Source organism: Apis florea, unplaced genomic scaffold (assembly GCF_048593485.1).
Source record: "Apis florea isolate Af1SG1 unplaced genomic scaffold, ASM4859348v1 contig_3802_pilon, whole genome shotgun sequence".
Taxonomy (NCBI): domain Eukaryota; kingdom Metazoa; phylum Arthropoda; class Insecta; order Hymenoptera; family Apidae; genus Apis; species Apis florea.
Window position 1 is genome coordinate 2,205,611 of NW_028256863.1, and position 19,649 is coordinate 2,225,259.

At 27.2% G+C, this 19,649-nt stretch overlaps 4 protein-coding genes and 1 long non-coding RNA gene across 14 annotated transcripts; 3 read left to right on the forward strand and 2 right to left on the reverse strand.

Annotated features, from left to right (window-relative positions):
- Nucleotides 1-15: 15 nt before the first annotated feature.
- Nucleotides 16-2,846, reverse strand: CSN6 (COP9 signalosome subunit 6). Of its 5 annotated transcripts, none has more exons than XM_086916434.1 (7): nucleotides 2,289-2,609; nucleotides 1,282-1,528; nucleotides 934-1,217; nucleotides 657-822; nucleotides 392-585; nucleotides 180-323; nucleotides 16-101 (listed from the first exon to the last, which is right to left on the reverse strand). In XM_086916434.1, exons 2-6 carry the CDS (start codon nucleotides 1,511-1,513, stop codon nucleotides 183-185), a joined length of 1,017 nt encoding a protein of 338 aa, XP_086772560.1. In that variant the 5' UTR covers nucleotides 1,514-1,528; nucleotides 2,289-2,609; the 3' UTR covers nucleotides 16-101; nucleotides 180-182. The 5 variants fall into 5 exon arrangements, with proteins under 5 accessions (XP_086772560.1, XP_086772562.1, XP_086772561.1 ...); XM_086916436.1 differs by lacking the exon at nucleotides 2,289-2,609 and adding an exon at nucleotides 1,854-2,132; XM_086916435.1 differs by lacking the exon at nucleotides 2,289-2,609 and adding an exon at nucleotides 1,626-1,936.
- On the forward strand, nucleotides 2,823-4,619 carry LOC147656190 (phosphatidate cytidylyltransferase, mitochondrial). The gene is made up of 2 exons (XM_086916433.1): nucleotides 2,823-3,016; nucleotides 3,329-4,619. The coding sequence occupies exon 2, from the start codon at nucleotides 3,422-3,424 to the stop codon at nucleotides 4,532-4,534; it is 1,113 nt and encodes a 370-aa protein (XP_086772559.1). The 5' UTR covers nucleotides 2,823-3,016; nucleotides 3,329-3,421; the 3' UTR covers nucleotides 4,535-4,619.
- Nucleotides 2,878-7,958, forward strand: LOC100870266 (uncharacterized). The gene is made up of 5 exons (XM_086916426.1): nucleotides 2,878-3,016; nucleotides 4,877-6,511; nucleotides 6,607-6,777; nucleotides 6,877-7,017; nucleotides 7,110-7,958. Exons 2-5 carry the CDS (start codon nucleotides 4,886-4,888, stop codon nucleotides 7,257-7,259), a joined length of 2,088 nt encoding a protein of 695 aa, XP_086772552.1. The 5' UTR covers nucleotides 2,878-3,016; nucleotides 4,877-4,885; the 3' UTR covers nucleotides 7,260-7,958.
- Nucleotides 6,596-8,789, reverse strand: LOC116414179 (uncharacterized). The gene is made up of 2 exons (XR_015294886.1): nucleotides 8,583-8,789; nucleotides 6,596-6,760 (listed from the first exon to the last, which is right to left on the reverse strand). It is a non-coding gene; the product is annotated as an uncharacterized LOC116414179 (long non-coding RNA).
- Nucleotides 8,310-12,344, forward strand: LOC100870382 (E3 ubiquitin-protein ligase RNF167). 6 transcript variants are annotated; one of them, XM_086916430.1, is made up of 9 exons: nucleotides 8,310-8,378; nucleotides 8,707-8,890; nucleotides 9,537-9,839; nucleotides 10,139-10,331; nucleotides 10,487-10,695; nucleotides 10,795-10,969; nucleotides 11,077-11,235; nucleotides 11,320-11,529; nucleotides 11,732-12,344. In XM_086916430.1, exons 3-9 carry the CDS (start codon nucleotides 9,660-9,662, stop codon nucleotides 11,950-11,952), a joined length of 1,347 nt encoding a protein of 448 aa, XP_086772556.1. In that variant the 5' UTR covers nucleotides 8,310-8,378; nucleotides 8,707-8,890; nucleotides 9,537-9,659; the 3' UTR covers nucleotides 11,953-12,344. The 6 variants fall into 6 exon arrangements, with proteins under 6 accessions (XP_086772556.1, XP_086772557.1, XP_086772555.1 ...); XM_086916431.1 differs by lacking the exon at nucleotides 8,310-8,378 and adding an exon at nucleotides 8,429-8,634 and having other exon boundaries at nucleotides 9,576-9,839; XM_086916429.1 differs by lacking the exon at nucleotides 8,310-8,378 and adding an exon at nucleotides 8,494-8,634.
- Nucleotides 12,345-19,649: the final 7,305 nt, after the last annotated feature.

Consider the following 19,649-nt stretch of genomic DNA (forward strand, 5'->3'; position numbering starts at 1 on the left):
CCAAATATTGCAATATTTATTTTATTTTTATATTTATTTTTATGAGGTACAATATCTATTACAACATTTGATTTATTAACCAAATTTACTGCATTGAATTTCTGAAATTCCAGAAGTATTCATTATAATTTTTAGAGTAAAAAAGGTACAAGTATAAAAAAACAATGAATTCTATTTACTCATTACAAAAAAAGGCTTCGCAAACGACGACCAACACCTTGCCTATCATACAAAATATTGAATTTATTAACAAATTGATTTATATTGTTGCAACCTTTTGTTATAATACCAAGATACGTCATCAAGCCAAAATCATTACATTGCTAAAAAATATAATATATTAAGTATGCAAGTAAGTTGTTCTTTTGATGATATTGTAACAAATACTTACATTATAAAAATCAGCTTTGAATTTAGGATTATTTAAAACTGGTAATCTGTGTCCTAAAGAACAAGCTGCTCTTAAAACTTCATGATTTCCTTTCAATTCTCCATTTTGTACAGCTTGTACATATTTTAGAACTAATTTTACTCTTGAATGTAACATTTTTATAGCACTATGTTGTGCAGTGAGATGTTCAGCAACTATTACAAATTACCAATGAAGTATTATTTTATTTTTTAATTATGAATTAATATAATAGATATGAAGTTACCTAATGAACTCTCTCCTTGATCATTACTACACATTCTTGCTACATGATCTACTCCAATTCTTTCTGCTTCTTCTGTTGCTAATGTATAAGTCAATGGAACAAACAACATTGTAGCTTCTCCATTTACTAAGTCAATTACTGATTCATACATAGAAACAGAAAGTTGCTAAAAAATGTAATGTGTTATTAAATATAATACATATATAAAATTAGAGCAAATATAATATAATATAATATAATTAGAGCAAATATAATAATAATAAGAGCAAATACATACATCAGTATTTTTTGGTCTTGGATCAAGTTTTAATAGCACAGGGCTCTCATTAATTTCACAAAGTTGTTTATGTACTGTAATATCTCTTTCATTAGGCATGTCACCTGTAGTATACCACCCAAGGAAATCCATTTCACTAAAAACTTGCTTAAATTGTTCTTCTTTAGTATTATAATAGTCTCTATCAATTATCACATCATCTTTAATACATGTAAACATTAATTCAAAAGAATTCATAATTTCTATGTTGCGTCCTTTTTGTTTGCCAATTAATGCTCCATATACTAAAATATTAATTAAATTATGAAGAATATAAATAATTAAGCAAAAAATATGCAATATATATACCTAATTGATCTGTTCCTTCTTGGGCACGAAGTCTAGTCCAATGTTCACTAACATTCATTATAACAAGAGGATGAAGACTAATAGAAACAGAGCCAACAGTACCTGAAGATGCCATTACTTTTATAGCACTAGGAGTATTTGTTGACATAATACTATTTTTTCCAGAAGTATCATCATCAACTTCCATTGGTGTATCCGTTGAAGCCGTTGCATTATTTTCATCAATTTCCATATTTAATTTCTATATCTATAATAATTTGTTTATATTATTCATAATATATATAAAGTTATTAATTAATATTCTACAGAATAATTTGTAAATTATATAAATTTTAGTACAATACCTAGTATTTTATTTAAATAAATCTCTTTCTTATAATATATCAATAAATATAATTAAATAATATTCTTTACTTAAATAATATCAGTTGTACAATCTAAAATCACTAATTCAATCATACGTTTTTTACAATTTTTTACAATTATATTTTATTATGCACTCCACATTGTCAAATTTAGATGTGCATATATAAATAACAGATAGTGCACAATATATTTTGAAATATACTTACGAAATATTACTTTATGATATATATTATTTTAAATCTAGATAAAGTATAACCAATCTGGAATTAGCAGTTACATTGTACATACTAGAAGTTGCATCAAAAAATGTACTAGGATGAATAAGTTTTATATACAGGGTGATTAAAAAAAAGAATTATAAATTCTAGGATAAATAATATTTATTAAAAAAAAAAAGTTTCAATAAACATAATTCAAAAAATGAATATTTTCAAAGTTATAAATAATTTTTTGTTTTAATTTGTTGTTTTAAAGTGAATAATTTTTTAACCAATTTTGAAAAAAATATATAACGAAAATGTAAAAATATATAATAAAGAAATTAAGCATAAGTGGAAATTGGAAGAGTTATGAACGAATCTTTTTTATTATCTTGTGTATTATATTCATTGAAAATACCAGAAATGAACGAATCAACTTACCAAAATTCCTGATAAATGTTGACTTTAGTTATTTGACAGACGAAATTGAAATCGAAATGTTGCGCAAAATACGTTGATGCTTATCATAATTTTTTTTATCAATTGTTTATTTTTATAAAAATGTTTGTATTTATGATTTTTAATCTTAATAATAATTTGTGTTTATTATTGTATAATTTACATTACTTATTGACAAATAATTCCATGAAAAATTTTATAATATGAAGAAAAATAGTTATTTCATATTTTAGAATTATGAATTTGACCTTAATTCCCCTAGATTTTGATCACATGGTTTTGTTTATTTTCAATTATATGCCATGATGAACATAATATACATAGATATATTATCAAATATAATGAAACTTTTTTAAAAAAAAATCAAAATTATTAAAATAATTAATTATATTATTGATACAAAAAAAATTAAATTATAAAAATATATTAAAATATGTAACTAAAATAAATTAATATATTGAAATAATTAATTGATTACAATTCAATGAAATCAGAGCACAAATTTCTATGTTAGCCAATGTAAATCAGATTATACGTACTAAATATATATAAGTACAATTTAAGTAGTCATATTTTTCTAGATTCAATGCAAAGCATATTGAAATATTATAATTTCGTTGTTTATTTATGTCTGTTTATTTTAAATTAACTATATTATTGAAATTGATACATCATAACAAATCTTCGATATACAATATTTCATCGACTTAGTAAGTGATTATATTGATTAAACAATTTATATTAAAAAGTTTTAGGTTAAGTAGAATGAATCTTTGTTAACAAAGAGCGCAGTTGATTACAAATGTCCAAAAATTTATAAATTTTTTATTGAAACTTTAAAAAGATTTAAACTTAAAATATTTATTTCATTTCAAGTGCTATACTTTATTATTTTGCAGTATTCTTTCTTCTAATTATATTTATAATTTTAATTAATTTATATTGATAATACAAAACAAATCAACTGTACTCTGGCAAGAAAAAAACAAGCATATGTAATGATATTACATAAAAATTTTTAGTTTAATATTTGAGGATAAAGAAGTATTATGCAGAATTAAAGCTATTGAGTGCTTTTACATAAAATTTGATTGTATTGTTGATGTCTCAATATAATGGAAAAATTGATAGGAATTCATCAATTAAAAGATATACTTAAATATTTTCCAAGAAATATAAAGTTTTGTTTTGCATATGGATCTGCAGCATTTAAACAATTAAACAATGAATCTAACACTATGGTGGATCTTATATTTGTTGTTCGTAATGTAAATCAATGGCATGCTGAAAACTTAAAACTTAATCCTAAACATTATGCTCAACCATTAAGATTTCTTGGACATAAAGTAATTACTAATGTACAAGAAAAATGGGGTGCTAAAGTATATTATAATACATTAATTAAAATGAAAGAAGGATATACTATTAAATATGGTGTCGTTTCTGAAGTATCATTAGTAGAAGATTTATTAGATTGGACTGATATATATTTAGCAGGAAGATTACATAAACCAGTTAAAATACTTATGGAACCAAATGAATATTCTCAATTAACTACAGCTTTAGTACAAAATTTACATTCAGCTGTACATGCAGCTTTATTATTACTTCCACAGCATTTTACAGAAATTGATTTTTATAAAACTATTACTGGCTTATCCTATAATGGTGACTTTCGAATGACTTTTGGTGAAAATAAAGAAAAAATTAATAACATTGTTCTGCCTCAGTTGACATACTTTAAACAATTATATAGTCCAATTTTACAACATTTTGAAAATTATGTTGATATTCCAAAATCTGATAAAATGGCTGTCATATGCCATCAAGATATAAGTCCTGCAACAAAAATACATCACTTAAATCAGTTACCAAGAATACCTCAAGTTAATCTTGTTAGAGCATGGTCTCAAGGTCCAAGATCAAAAGATACTGAAGATTGCTTACGTGCAATAGCTTATGATCCTGATTGTGGAGAAATATTGGAAGAATGTTTAAAAGAAATTATATGGAGATCTAGTATTTCTCAAAGTCTAAAAGGAATTGCAACTGCTGGATTTGTAAAATCTATTCAATACAGTACAACAAAAATAATGAAGATGTTACAAACAAGTCCACAGATAACTTCCCTTCCAAAATTAGAGTCAAGTCAAAGTAAAGTTAAAAGAATAATGGAAAGTGTGAAGAACGAAACTCAATCAAAGGAAACAGACAAACGTGTAGAATAGTAATTATCATACTCATACTTTAATTCTGTCATATGTACTATGTTTTATACAAATGTGTTTTAAATAAAGTTGTTATTTAGTTAAATTATAATTATTTATTCTAGGTATTATTTACCTTAGTTTTTAAAAGTATTTTTATAAAATATTGTCCCATTCTTTTAAATAAGATAATTAGAATGCATACTATATATATATGTGTGTATGTGTGTGCGCGCGTGTGTATGTGTCGCGTGTGTATGTGTGTGCGCGCGCGCGCGATATGTGTGCTCGCATACGTGTGTGCATATATATGTTATATTATTTTTATAGACATATAAGGAATTAAATTTATGCTGCTTTCAGTAATTAATTATGACTACAATGGATTCTGATTCTGAGAGTCAAGACAGTGATGATGGGCGACGATTTCGTTTTGAAGCCACCCGTAAAGATAATATACAATTGGATACAAAAATGAGAAAATTATCAACTTTGAAATCACAACAAGAATCTTGCTATAGTAATATAGAGCATAAAAATAAAAAAGATAAATTTAAACGTAACTATAATAGAGAAGAACATAAACATTCGAAAGAATTGAATAATGATAATAGAGATTCTAAATATTCTACTAAATATTCAAAAAATCAAACAAAAAATTCAAGACGTGAAAATAATAAAGATTATAAAAATTTAAAGGATATTAGTTTAGATACTAAAAGTATTTCATTATCTTCGAAACACAAAACAAAAGATACAAAGAAACACAAAAGTCAAGATCGAAATGAACATCTAAATAATAAATCTCAAGAACGATGTCATAGCAGAAATGAAAATGATAGATCACAAAGTGACAAATGTAAAAACAAATGTCATGAAAAATATAATAAACATCATACTTGTGATAGAAATCGTGATAAAAGTAGTCAGGCCTGTAAAATAAGATCTGAAGATAGTAAGTTTCGAGAAGAATTTGAAAAATATAATATTCATAAAAAAATATTGGTGAAAGAAGATGAAAGAAAATTTTTATCCAAAAATATAAAACAGGATTATTGCAATAATGAATCATTAACAAAGAGAGAAATAGAAAAAATGGAAAATCAAGAATATAATGAATTAAATTTATCTGAATTCAACATTCTATCAGAAAGAGGTGAAAATATAACTGATATTTCAAATGTAAAAAATAAAAATTCATTATTACAATTACATGATAAAAATTCAAAGAAAAGATATTTTAACAATGAAGATAATGATTCATCAAAAAATGTGATAGAAATCGAAACTATGGAGAAATTACCAAAGGTAAATGCAAGGAAGAATAATTTATTTTATGGTTCCAGTAATAATAATTCTGGTACCATTTCAGATATCTTATTAAATACTACATCACCTATATTGATGGAATCGAGGAAAAACATAATTGATTTAAATAGTAGGGAAGTAATATGTACTTCACTGGAAGAAAATAATATGTACATCTCTGAACCAACTTCCTTGCATCTCAATAATTGCAATTCTGTAAAAGCAACAGATATTAGTGAGAAAATTACAACATATGGACCAGTTTTACCACCGCAATTAACTGATCCTTCCAATAATATGGAATCAAATAAAGATTTTATAGGACCTTGTTTACCAAAAAATGATGTACGAAATATAAATGAAAAAATAGAAAAAGATACAGAAAATAATATCAGTCGAGATAATATAATGCAAGAAGATGATTCATACTTGGATATTGTTTTTGGTCCAGCATTACCACCACATTTGTTAAAACAGAAATATAATGATGACATAAATACAAAAATAATAGGTCCTATTCTTCCAAATACTGCAATGTTATTTCATAACTATGAAATAAATCAAATAGAATCTGAAGATGAAGATGGTATAGGTCCATTGCCTGCTAATCATCCAGCATTAGAAAATAATTTTGTATATAAGCAATTAGAACAAAGAGCTCAGCAAATTAAAAATGAACAGAAAGATGAGGTAAAATAAATTATCTTAATATTCACTATAGTAAAAATATTTTAAGATTAATAATAAGATAAATAATTAAAGACAATTAAAATATAATATTTTAGGATTATAGTATATTAAATCAACGGGAAGAATGGATGACTGAGTTACCACCAAATCAAATCAATAATTTAGGATTAACATCACGAAAATTTCGGATGAGGGCAGGTCCAGATATGTCTGATAGATCATGTTGGACAGATACTCCTGCAAAAAAAGCTGAAAAACGAAAACGAGTAAATACATATTTTATATTTACTATTATGTAAAAAGGAATTACTAAATATAAATTAATATTATATTTTATATTATAATATTAAATATTCATGTTTTAGGAAGAAGAAAAATTATATAATGACAGAACATTAATTACAGACTTATCTATTGAAAATGATGAAACTGATTATCAGAAAAATAAAAAATGCGAAAAATCACTTTTAGAAATACATCAAGATAAACTCCGAAAAAAAAAATTGGTATTTATTTATTTAATAGTGATTTTTTATTTTATTTTATTTTTTTTTTTTTTACATATTTTTTTTATATAATATTTTGATAACAATTTTAGAAAGAAGAAAAAAAAACTGGGCAAACAATTAGAAGACCATTTGATAGAGATATTGACTTACGAATTAATCGATTTAATCAGAGTAAAAAGAATGCTATTATTGATAAAGCACAAAATCTGAATGAAAGATTTTCCCTTGGAAAATTATGATGGGATCAAAGTAAATATATTTCTTTCTTTTTTATTTAATTATTAAAATATTATAGAAAGCAATTTGATGCGATGTAAATTTAATATTTCTTTCAATGTAAACGATTTTGCCAATGAGTGCCTTCAATACATATTTTTATTTACCATATTTTGATATATAAACTGGATTCTTGTTTTTTTTTTTTTTAATTAATTTTTTTTCATATTATACAATATTTTATCATTCTTATATATATTCTTAATCGTAATTTATAAGTAACATTAATGTTGAGAATATTATAAATCAAAATTATTAGGTTGTAAAATATAATCTTTTTGAAGTCACTCAGGCAAAATATGTAATATATCATATTCAGTAATTATTTCTTGAATAATTTCTATTGACTTTATAAATCATAAATCATGTTTAAATCAATTTAAATTTCATTGTATTATGTATTATTAAAGAATATTAAAGATTATATATGCGTATGCATAATATTTTAATGTAAAATGTAATAAGTTAGTAAGTAAAGAAATTGTAAGTATAATAAGTATAAATTTTACAATTTCAAAAAGAAAAATATTTTTTCTTAATTGATTTTATTATGCAATCAATTTTGCCTGTGATTATTTAAAGTTGTTTTGATGTAATACATATCTTGTCTAATGTAACAATTATATAAGAATACTTTAAATATACTTTATATGGAAATCATATTATATGCTTAATTTATTCAATGGATACAATTGTTCTATTTTTAAATAAAACAATATATATATTGTATCTGAATATATCAATAAAAGTAAACAAAATATCTAGCAAATAGTAGAAAAAACCGATATATAAAACATTTTTATATATACATTTACATAACATTTTCAATATATAAAATATTTTAAGTAAATATAATATTAAATATTAATATTTTTTTGATAAATCAAATATAGCAATAATGAAAGTTTTAAGAAAAATTTAATTAAATCTAGAATTTAAAAAATATTAATCGTATGACGTAAAAATTGATGAGTTATAAATTGATTTACTTAAATTTAAATTTAACGCTTGCATTGCGTATAATATAGATACGTCCGACATGGCATTATCAGATTGTTCCACAAGAAAATAGAGAAAAAAATGTATGTATGACATCCGCATGACTCCAGGGATCAAGTTACAGTTTTTTTTTATATTAAAAAAATTATTGTTTAAGTGATTTTCGCATTTATATATATATAATATACATATACATATATATATACATACATATAACTTCGAATTACTTTTATTGAAATAATTATGAATAAATGATTCATTTGTAAAACTAAATTTTTGACATTTACTTGCAAATTTTATTTAATGGATTTATCACATCGCAGTTAATTTAGTATCGCCGTAAGGATTTTATATTTTTATTGATGTGCAATATTTAGAACGTTTTATAATGTTATAACCTGAAATTTGTAGAAAACGAATTAAAGAAGATACAAATGAAGTGCAATGTGTAAACGGTGTACATCTTACTGCACATTCATATTATCTACAATATTACGTGTGTAAATGCATGTATATGCACGTACGACCGATTCAACGTCCCCTGTGTGTCTTACTTAATGTGTTTTTCTGGATGAAAAAAGATAGAAAAATACTAGTACGTATCGAAATTATCTACGTATTTACATTTGAGTGTTATTACCTATTGACAAGAAAATTTACAGGGTTAAATTTACGCAGATGTTGCGTATATATTCATTTATATGTGCATATTGTTTTTGGATATATTAATTATTTATTTGTTTATTATATCTTGTACATTTTGATATACTTTGAGAGATTCATCATCATTTCCTATGCTTCTATTATCTATTCGTACCAATATATCAAACTGAATGTGTTTACGAATGTCCTTTGCACATTAAATATATAATTTTTCAATTTTGTTCTGATAAAAAATAATGTTTGTATTTTTTGTTTATGAATACTTTATTGAATAATCGATAATTAATCGTTTAAAACAATATATTGTGAATGGTTAAAAATCACAGTACTACTGTGTATGTATCATATTCTTTAACTTTATTATTAATTAGTTTGAAAATTTATTTTACTGAATGAATTAAGGTTTTTGTTATATAAAGAAAAAAAATATTACTTAATGATATTATTAGTTATTAGCATTGAATAATTATAAAAATGAAAATGATTAAGTGTAATTTTACATAAAATATATAAAATAATATTAAATTACATATAAAATATAAACATATAATCTGAAAATATTATAATTATTTTAACAGGCTAGCATTATTTTGTTCATGGATATATTAATATTTTAGAACTAAATGTAATATATAATGAAGCAATTAAACAAATTTTTAATAAAATATTAAGGTTGACAAGACAATTTGATATTTTAAAACATGAAACAGTGTTGTTTAAGCCACCAACTTCAACTGTGGCTTATGTTTCTTGTCTTTTGTGTAATGTGCAATAGAGCAGATATTTTAGTATTTTCTGCGGCTGCAAGACATCAAATTGAAGAAGAATTTAGAGACATGCCTGCCAGATTTGGAGGTTTGATACCATCTGAAGGGATTAAGGTATTTAATCTATAATTATAAGAAATATTTGTATAATTTTCTCTCTATATTATATTATATATTTTAGAAAAAAAATTGAAATAATTTGTAAAAAAAATTAAAGGTTAAATTAAAAAGTATGATTTTAATTGATATATAAATATGAATAGAATTTATTTGTAAAATATATAAATGTGAATAGTTTATTTGTAAAATATTATCAATATGATCCAATATTAATAGTGAAATGAAATAGAATAATATAATAAACAAATTAGAAAAAAAATATATATTATAGTTTATGAAAAATTTTATATTAGGGGATGGTTGTATATGCAGAACCACCTACAGCATGTCATGAAATACAGGGTCCTCCTAATAGTACGAGTTATATTGGTAATTGGATAGCTTTAATTGCTCGCTATAACTGTAGTTTTGAAAGAAAAGTACGAATGGCTCAAAAAGCTGGTTATGATGCTGTAATTATACATAATGTAAACAGCAACAAACTAGGTAATTCTTATTAAAATAAAATAAGAAAATATTATAGATTTAATGATTATTTCATTGAAAATATTTGCATAATACAATTTCAGTATTTAAATAGGCCAATTAATAAATGAAAATATATAATAGAAATGTATAAATATGTATGTATTTTATTACAGAACCAATGTTAGCTAAAGATCCTACAGGAATAATAATACCATCAGTATTTGTCAGTGAAATTACAGGATTGATTATTAAAGAAAATTATTTATATGATGAATTATATTTTGTATTAATCAATGATGACACTCCATTTAATATAACACATTTACTTTTGCCTTTTGCTATTGTCGTAGGGATATGTTTTCTAATCATGGTTATCTTTATGGTGAGATTTGCAGAATAAAATTAAAATTAATAAATAACATTTAAATTACTATATTTATTGCAAAAAAATATAATAAAACCTTTTTTTTATAAATTATAGATTGTTAGGTGTATTAAAGATAGAAGAAGGCAACAAAGACATAGATTACCTAATTCAAGTTTGAAAAAGATTCCTACGCACAAGTATACAAAAGGTGATCCATATGAAACATGTGCTATTTGTTTAGATGACTATGCTGAGGGTGAAAAATTAAGAGTTTTACCTTGTGCACATGGTTAGTATGTATCAATATGTGGTTAGTATATTGAAAAATTTGAAATATTTTATATATAAATATTATAATAATATTTATATCATAAATAATATATTATTTATTTTTAGCATATCATACAAAATGTATTGACCCTTGGCTAACAAAAAATCGTAGGGTTTGTCCTGTTTGTAAACGGAAAGTTTTTGCAGCGGATGAACAAGTTGTTACTGACGAAAGTGATTCGGATGCCGACGATACGACACCTTTGATTCGAGAAGGCCATCAAGGTATAAAAAAGAAATCTTTAATTTCTCATTAAAAGATATAGAATCATTAACTTATATTTTAGAGAAATAAAAATATTTTATTAGGTACTCAAGGTGGAACATTTTCACGACAGAGAGAGAATCCTTTTAATCGTGCCAGAAGATCGCAAACAAGACAACATGATATGATTCACTTCAATACTAGTTCTGATTCTGAAGAATTATTAGATACAACAGATGAAGAAGCTAGTGTAAGTGCTGGAGAACCATCTAGTGGCACTGTTTTCAGGCCGTTTGATATTCATAGTATTAATGGTAAGAATTATTTTTAAATTATTTATCTTCTCATTATTCCTGTTATTATGTTTTAATTTAATATGATATATTGTTGATTAGTATTTGAAGTATTTATTGAGGATTAATTATTGAATATATTTATATAGTTATAATTATTCAATCAATATGAATGATTAAAATATTGAATAAAAAAAAGAGATAATTTTAATTATTTAATTAGGCGAGTTACCGGACTTGGAATGTTCTGTGAGCAGTACTAAACCACATACGGTAAATTTATACACAGATGTTGAAGAATTTCCAGCCCCTGTTGTTCAAATTACAAATTGCAATATACGAACAAATTCACAAACATCGAATTCGGGCGGGTCTGTACCAATCGAAAGTGAAGCTACAAATTTTATTAATACAGATTCTGAAGAGATCAATATTCATGTATAAAATTCGGTTATATCTATTTTTTATTATATATCTATATAATCAATAAGATTGATATGTTTTTTTAAGACGTTACAAAATCTGATATAGACTAATTAATAATTCATAACTATACAAAAAAAAGGTATTTTGAATGCTTTAAGAGCTTCATCTTTTATTTTAAAGAACGAAAAAAATATTTATCATTATTTCTTCTCTATTAACTATACAATAATTTTCATCGCAAATTTAAATTTATTTCATTTGTCTAATTTACTGTTTTTTCAAGCATTTTTTTACATCATATATTTTATATATAGATAGATGAAAATTTCTTGAGAATGATTTGCCATTGTTTTAATAGTAAGAATCATTGTTATCTTTAGCTTGTTTTAATTAAAATTTATTTTAAATAATATGAAAGTAATTATTTAATAGTTAAGACTTCAAATTATTTTTTTTTAAATTTATGTCTGTATCATATATATAATTTTTCAAATATATTCGTCGGTTTATGAAAAATATCAAAAATATTAAAACAATTCAATTCAATTCATTCAATCAAAATTATTTAAAATATTCATTTGTTTTAATTAAAATCTTGATAAACATTTGTAAATTCACCAATATTTGAAACATTTAAAATTATTAATGTTTATTTATAATTTTATGTGGCCTAGATATTTCATTTTAAAATTTCATTTTTGATTATATTTATCTTTTCTTTATTTAGTTACCACAATATATAGATTTTGTTTAATAGGCAAGACATAGATTCTTTATTCCATGAATGTTAAATAATAATCATATATATATGATATATATATATATATATATATATATATATATATATATATATATATATATATATATCATATATATATATAATATATATACACGCATATACGCGCGCGCGCGCGCGCACACACACACACACACACACACACACACACACACACACACACACACACACACACACACACACACACACAGCAAATGAATGAAAAAATATATATTTTTTAACTATATGATTCACAACATATATTTGTAAATATTATTTGTTATTGTATATACATACATATATATATATATAAATTAAAAAACCAAAAATAGAATTTTCTTTTATGCAAGACATATAGAAAGATATAGAATTTAAATATATAATAAAATTCTGATGGGTAATATCTCGAATGTTACATGTTATATAAATCGAATTAAATTTTTTAAAAAATTGTAGGTATATGATGATAATTTTAACATTATATATTAATTTTCTAAAAAAACAAATATGAAAAAATATAATTGAATGTTTTTGACATGTCATTTTCATACGTATTCATACATATTCTGTAAATTTGTCTATATTAATAGAAAAGAAAATTTTTTTAGCCATTTCCTAATAATGACACAAGACTTATATAAAATGTCATTAAGAGAAAATATTGTGACGGAAGACATTTAAATAATTATAGAGGAATAATTAATATAAATTAGGAGATGGTTGCTGTGATTTAATTGATATTTAAAGAAAATCTTTCAGAAGAAAAGAATAAAGGAAATATTGTATAAAACTGTGTAAATAACTGGTATGTGTGATCTTATTGTGCATGCAAACGCTCGTATGTATGTATGTACATGTATATGTATATTTTACAATATTAAAAAATGAATTTTTACTTAACCATTATGATATCCGAACCGAAAGATTAGACTTGCTATCATCTTATTGTTTAATGCTAGATGTATTATTCAGAGAAAAATAAAGAAATATTTATATTTTGTGTTTTATCATATGTAGTTTTTACACTGATAAATCGAAACGAAATAGTTATAGCATTTAAACGAATCTTGAACAATAGAGAAATATCGCGTTCAAAAAATTCTAAAATTATCACATAACATATTAGAGAATATGTAATAATGAAAATAAAATTGGAATATAATCATGACACAATATTAATGCATGTCGATGTAAAAGGAAATTATTATTTCGAAGGTAATCGAAATAAAAAATATTGAAAGTTTTTCAAAGAAGGAAATAGGAATTGTAATCGATCTGCATTTTTTATTTTACACAAAAATTTAACAAGAATGCTTATAAATGCTTATAATATATATATATATATATGTTAATGAAAAAAATATAAATTATTAATTGTAAGAAAACAAAAACAATGGATATGAGAAAGGAAAGAATAAAATAGAGAAGTAAAATAAGGATAGAAGAAAACTGGAAGAAGAGACAATATATAAAAGTTTTGCGGTTATACAGAGGAAAGAGGTTCTAACAACATTCTGTTGAGAGAGAGCGAGTGGCTGCACGTGACGACACAATGCCGTTTGAATTCGCCTCCTTGTTTAAAAATCGGCCAGAGACAGTCACGATGACAAGGAAAGATCGTGCTCCGTTCTTCATAGCTTCGGCCTCTTCAGTCTTCCGAATAGCCTCATCCTCTCCACCTTCGCTATCGCAGCAACCCCGATTTCTTCCTCCACCTCTGAATCTTTCTTATTCATCCTCTTGATCTTTCCTCTTCTGTTACCCATACTGTTCAATATCCTTTTTTCTAGCTCTTGCTGCATCTTTATAAACGGTGATCACAAAATCGAGCACGTTCGATGTGACTAACTAGTTAGTTTCCGACTTGTAATCATAATTATTTTTTTGAATCATTCAAATACAGTCCCTTTATGATATCAAAAAATACAAAAATGAAAAAAATTAGAGATATTTTTACATATTTTCGACAATTCAATATAAGCAAATAACGTTGTATTCTTACTTGTGTACATAATATATACGTTTTGTTAAAATATATAATTGTATATATTGTATATAAAACACATATATATATATATATATAGAATATATATGTAAAAAATGAATTATAAAAAAATTACATGTGGATAATATTTTCGATACAACGCAATTTGTCTATTCATTATTTATTGCTTCCACATATTTGACTTAAAAAACAAAAATGTCATTACGTAATGTCTAGCGTATCTCATAAAAAAAAAAAATAAAAATTTATCATGGATATTTTGGTTAGACAATTTTTTGCGGAATATTTTATTTCTTTTTATATTTTTTTTGTTTTTTTATGAAAACAAATTTTCCAACTGAAATGTAAAACGTAAAATTTTCATATATAAAATTTTCTATTCTATATAAATATTTCTTTCTTTTTATTGAAATATTCAATTTGAAAACTTAAAAAAATTTTGACATGTAAGATGCAATATGATTACATTTAGAACAATTGACGAATTATGTATAAAGATAATTATGTCTGAATGAATTTTATGTTGTTAATAGAAGAGAAGAAAAAATTTTTTCGATTAGAAATAATATAGCATAAATAATGGATTATACAGCATTTTAAATATATATTTATATCTTTTAATAGAGATTGATTAGTTCAGTGACTATATTTCAAAGTTTATCTAATAATGTTAGGAAAAATCGAATGAAAAGATCAAGGCAATTTGAGATAATTGAAGATTATGATATTACGCATATTAAGATAAATTTTTAAAGTATGATCGATTTCAGTCTGAAGAAGTTATATTGTTAAAGTTATTAAGTTATTAAGTTATATTAGATGAAGCATCGATGGTCGCGTAATTATAAAAAAATGATCAGGTATTTTTCACAGGTTTAATTAATTCTCTTCGATCGTAATAAAGTAAAAAAAATATCCGAATCTATAATCTGCTTTTAATTTATTATTATTTTCTGATCAGTCTAATGGGAATCAATTCTAATGATCGAAAATATATTGTATAATTAATATTTGTAAATATCACATTTTCTTCTGTAGTAATAATATTCAAAATATTTTTTAATGAAAAAATGATCTTAGAGAATTCTAATGCAAATAGAAATATATTTCAAAAACCTGATAGTCAGACATATAAAGTTGAAACGTACAAAATTACATAATTACTGGAATGTAACAATCCGGCATAATAGCATTTATATATGCTCGATTATTTTGTATTTTAAGTTGACATCGAAGAATACTGAATTGAAACAAAACAAATGCAAAATAGCAACACCGATTAATAAGCAGACACAGATAAACTCGCTGCAACTTCATACTCTATTTTCTTCAATAGAGGACTAGTACATTTTATCTTTCTTTTTCCAAACTTTTGAAATTTCTCTAATCCAGACAAAACATGATCGTAATAAATTTTCACATTTAGCTTATTATTATACGACCTACGTACCATGAAGACTACTATAATTTATCCTTGTGCGAATTGCTCGAATAATAATCGAATGGGCTAGTCGTTCGCGTGACTAACCCGTTGTTGTTGCTGCAGTTGTTCGCGAATTATCGATTCGCGAATATTTCCCTTCGTCTGTGGTCATGCGCAATAATATTCCCGACCTAACTTTGGAATAGGGTGGGGGAATAAGTACAAAAGAGAAGAGGAGGAGAGGGAGATGGACATGCTGTGAAACGTCCTTGATAGGATACGCCTTCTCGTGTATGCGTCGTGTATCCGTGCGCAAGAAAATGTGCTCGCTTTGGATGCTAACGTGGTACATGCGCTCTGTGCTTTTAATGCCGCATCGTCGACAGGTATATTTCGAACATCATTTTCAACTCTAAATGTGTCGATTACTTTTTTATAATAAGCATATATAGATCGTTAAAATGTAATAATCATCGCAACGTGATGTATCATTAAGTAACACTTTATACAACAACTATTGTTTGAAACGCATTCGAATAGGTAATGAAAAATTTTTCTTTTTCGAATAGATAAAAAAAAAATGATTAAGCATTGTATTAAAAGAGATAGATAATATTACAAAGAAATAGAAATTCCAAATAAATTGAAATTATTTTTTTATTGGATATTTACGATAGTAGGTCAGTCAAGAAACAAAGCGCAAAATCAAATTCGAGGATACCATGATCTGGCGGGCTTTTTTCAGTCACTCAACATCTCGCAACTGTCAAATTCGATGATACAGAACGAAACGATGTTCTGTGAGCATTTCTATTGCAAATATTTTTTCTTAAATATTATTTAGATCTCAGATCAGAGATTCAACAAGTACGTGTGCATAATAAATATTATACCAATTTATAAAGTTTATAATAACCGAGAAGAATTGTGACAAACGAAATGTTAATTTATTATAACGAACAAATAAACTAGGAAGCAAATATAAAATAGAACGATGGATAGAAAGATGAATGAAGAAAAATTTTTTTAGGGCAATCAAAGGAATTTTGGTGAAAAATAGATGAACTCGAAAGATAAGGAATAAAAGAATAAAGGAGAAGGAAAATAAGCAGATGTTAAAAAATAAGTAGAAGCGACGCACTGTGAGAGGCAGAAGGCAACCGACAGCGTGTGTACCGTTGTTTTTAGTTGGAAAAATACGGTGAGATAAGAGAGTGGAAGAGGTGGAAAATCGGCGATAGGGGAAACTGCGCAAGAGGGAGGGAGAAAGCTCGAGGAACCAAAAAGCGAGTAAGGGGTAAGATGAACGAGAAAGAGAGAGAGAAGAAAGGGAATAGGAAAAAGAAGGACAGATAAACGCGAAGCTGATAGCAAGGCAAGGGCATCGTGGGTCGTCGAAGTAGGGGAACAGAGCGAAGGGTAGAATCGAGGCAAAGGGAAACAGACATTTGGGGTGGAGATGGTCGGAGCTCCCTGGACGGGAACGATAAAAAGAAAGATGGCGGATCACGCGACACTTTTTTGCCCTATGTCAATATGCAGAGTAAGCAACATGGGATTCCTGGATCGGTGAAGAACATGTTTGAGATATCGACGATATTGGTATCGCTATCGATTCACGGTAACACGCCGTGCAAATTTTTGTTTACAGGTAATATAATCACTGGCTGATGGTCGGTCGAAGATATAGACGATATAGATGATTTCCCGGAGAAGAGAAAGGATCCATTCTACGAGTCGCGTTGCTTCTCGGAAGAACGGAAATGGGTATAAAGGGTAGGAGGGTTGAAAGAGAAAGGGGATAGATGATGATAACTGCGTGAAGAGGAAGGAGAGAGAGAGAGAGAGAGAGAGAGAGACGTAGGTGGAAAGAGAGACGAGATAGAGGCGCGCGCGCAAGAGATCCACCCGAGATTACAACTGGCACGAATACGTGGATGGAAAAGAGATAGATAGAAACCGAAAGAGATGGAGGAGGATCGGTTAGAAAGCAACGGTAATAGGGGGGGAAGAAAGAGAAGAGGAGAGAGTTAAATAGGGAGAGAGCGGTGGCGAGCAGGGAAGGGTGGTTAAAAGAGGAAAATCGCGTGAAACGAAAGCACGAACAAGATGGGGAAAGTATCGGTTGGAAGGAGGGGTAGGGAGTAGAAATAGGGAGAGAGGGGATCAACGGAGGGAGAAATTTCGGCGCGTGTGTGTGCGTGTGCGCGTGCGAGTTGGAAAGACAGGCCGTGAGACGAAAGGTGCACCGAAGTTTCCATCGTCTCTCGAAGAGGGACTCTCGGCACGTTCGTTATACGACCCGCGCGTAGTTGCTGGTGCGCGGCTACGGGGTCGGTGTTTCCGTGTCACGCGCACGACCCCAAAAAAGTGTGTATGTGCGTGCGTGGCTGCGTGGTTTAACTGCCGTCCGCGTTGCAGGCTTGCTTTTAGTTCGCGCGACCACGAACGCGGAATTTTACGAACGTGGAATATTTTTGAAAGGAAAGGACGAGCGGAAGAAAGGAAAGAAGAAAGAAAGAAGAGGGAAGGAAAGAGACAGAGAAAAGAAAGAAATCGAAACATTTTCACGAAACGGAATCATTATCGGTCGCGCCACCATCGCGACCGTCGATAAAGATTGGTGGTCCAAAACCGCGAAAAGTGGATTCGTCGATCGTACCGAAACGTTCCAAACGCTGCACCTTTCCGTTAATTTTCACGCCGATACGCGCCATTCTAAACTTTTCTTGCCTCTCGGAACGAGAAGCAGTGCGACAGAAACAAAGAACAAGGATATAAGAGAGAGAGAGAGGGAGAGAAAACAAGAAGAAGAAGAAGAAGAAGAAGAAAAAGAAGAGAAAGAAAAACGTTGATGGGTCGCGCGCTGGTCCACGCAAAACTTCCTTTAGACCCGCATGATAGAAACTGAACGTTGAAGTTAAGCAAACGGGATTGCACGTACCTATACCTCGTCTGTATTTGTAGTCGAAACATGCTGGATATTAAAAGCACGCGACTCTTCTTTCACGACAATTCGACCGAGTGAGTCGACGCGACACGACGCGATTTCGAAGGTGCGCCACGGTCGAGACGATACGGTGCCACGAGGACCGACCATCCAGCTCATCCAAATTTTCTCTGGGAACAACTTATCTCTCGAAATCCTGGCTAAGATTCGATACTCGTACGGTGGATAAAACCGTTCCGGATATCCGAGTGAACCGATCGGACGCGTGATCCGTCCGTTTTGTGCCTCGTCTAGTGTTTCGCGTATCGAAACGACACAAGTGGAATCGTCGAGTTTGTAAAAAGAAAAAAAAAAGAAAAAAAAAAAAAAAAGGTGAGCAGTTTAACCACGCATACAGCGAAAATCGAACGCGAAAAGCGATCGAACGGGAGGAATTTCTTCGTATCGAGAAAGCGGAAGAATAAGAAGAACGGAGGGGAGTGGAATAAAGAAATTGGCGAATATCCCGTAGAAGAAGGAAATATTAGACGGTCTTATCATCGTCTATCGTTCGGAATTTTCA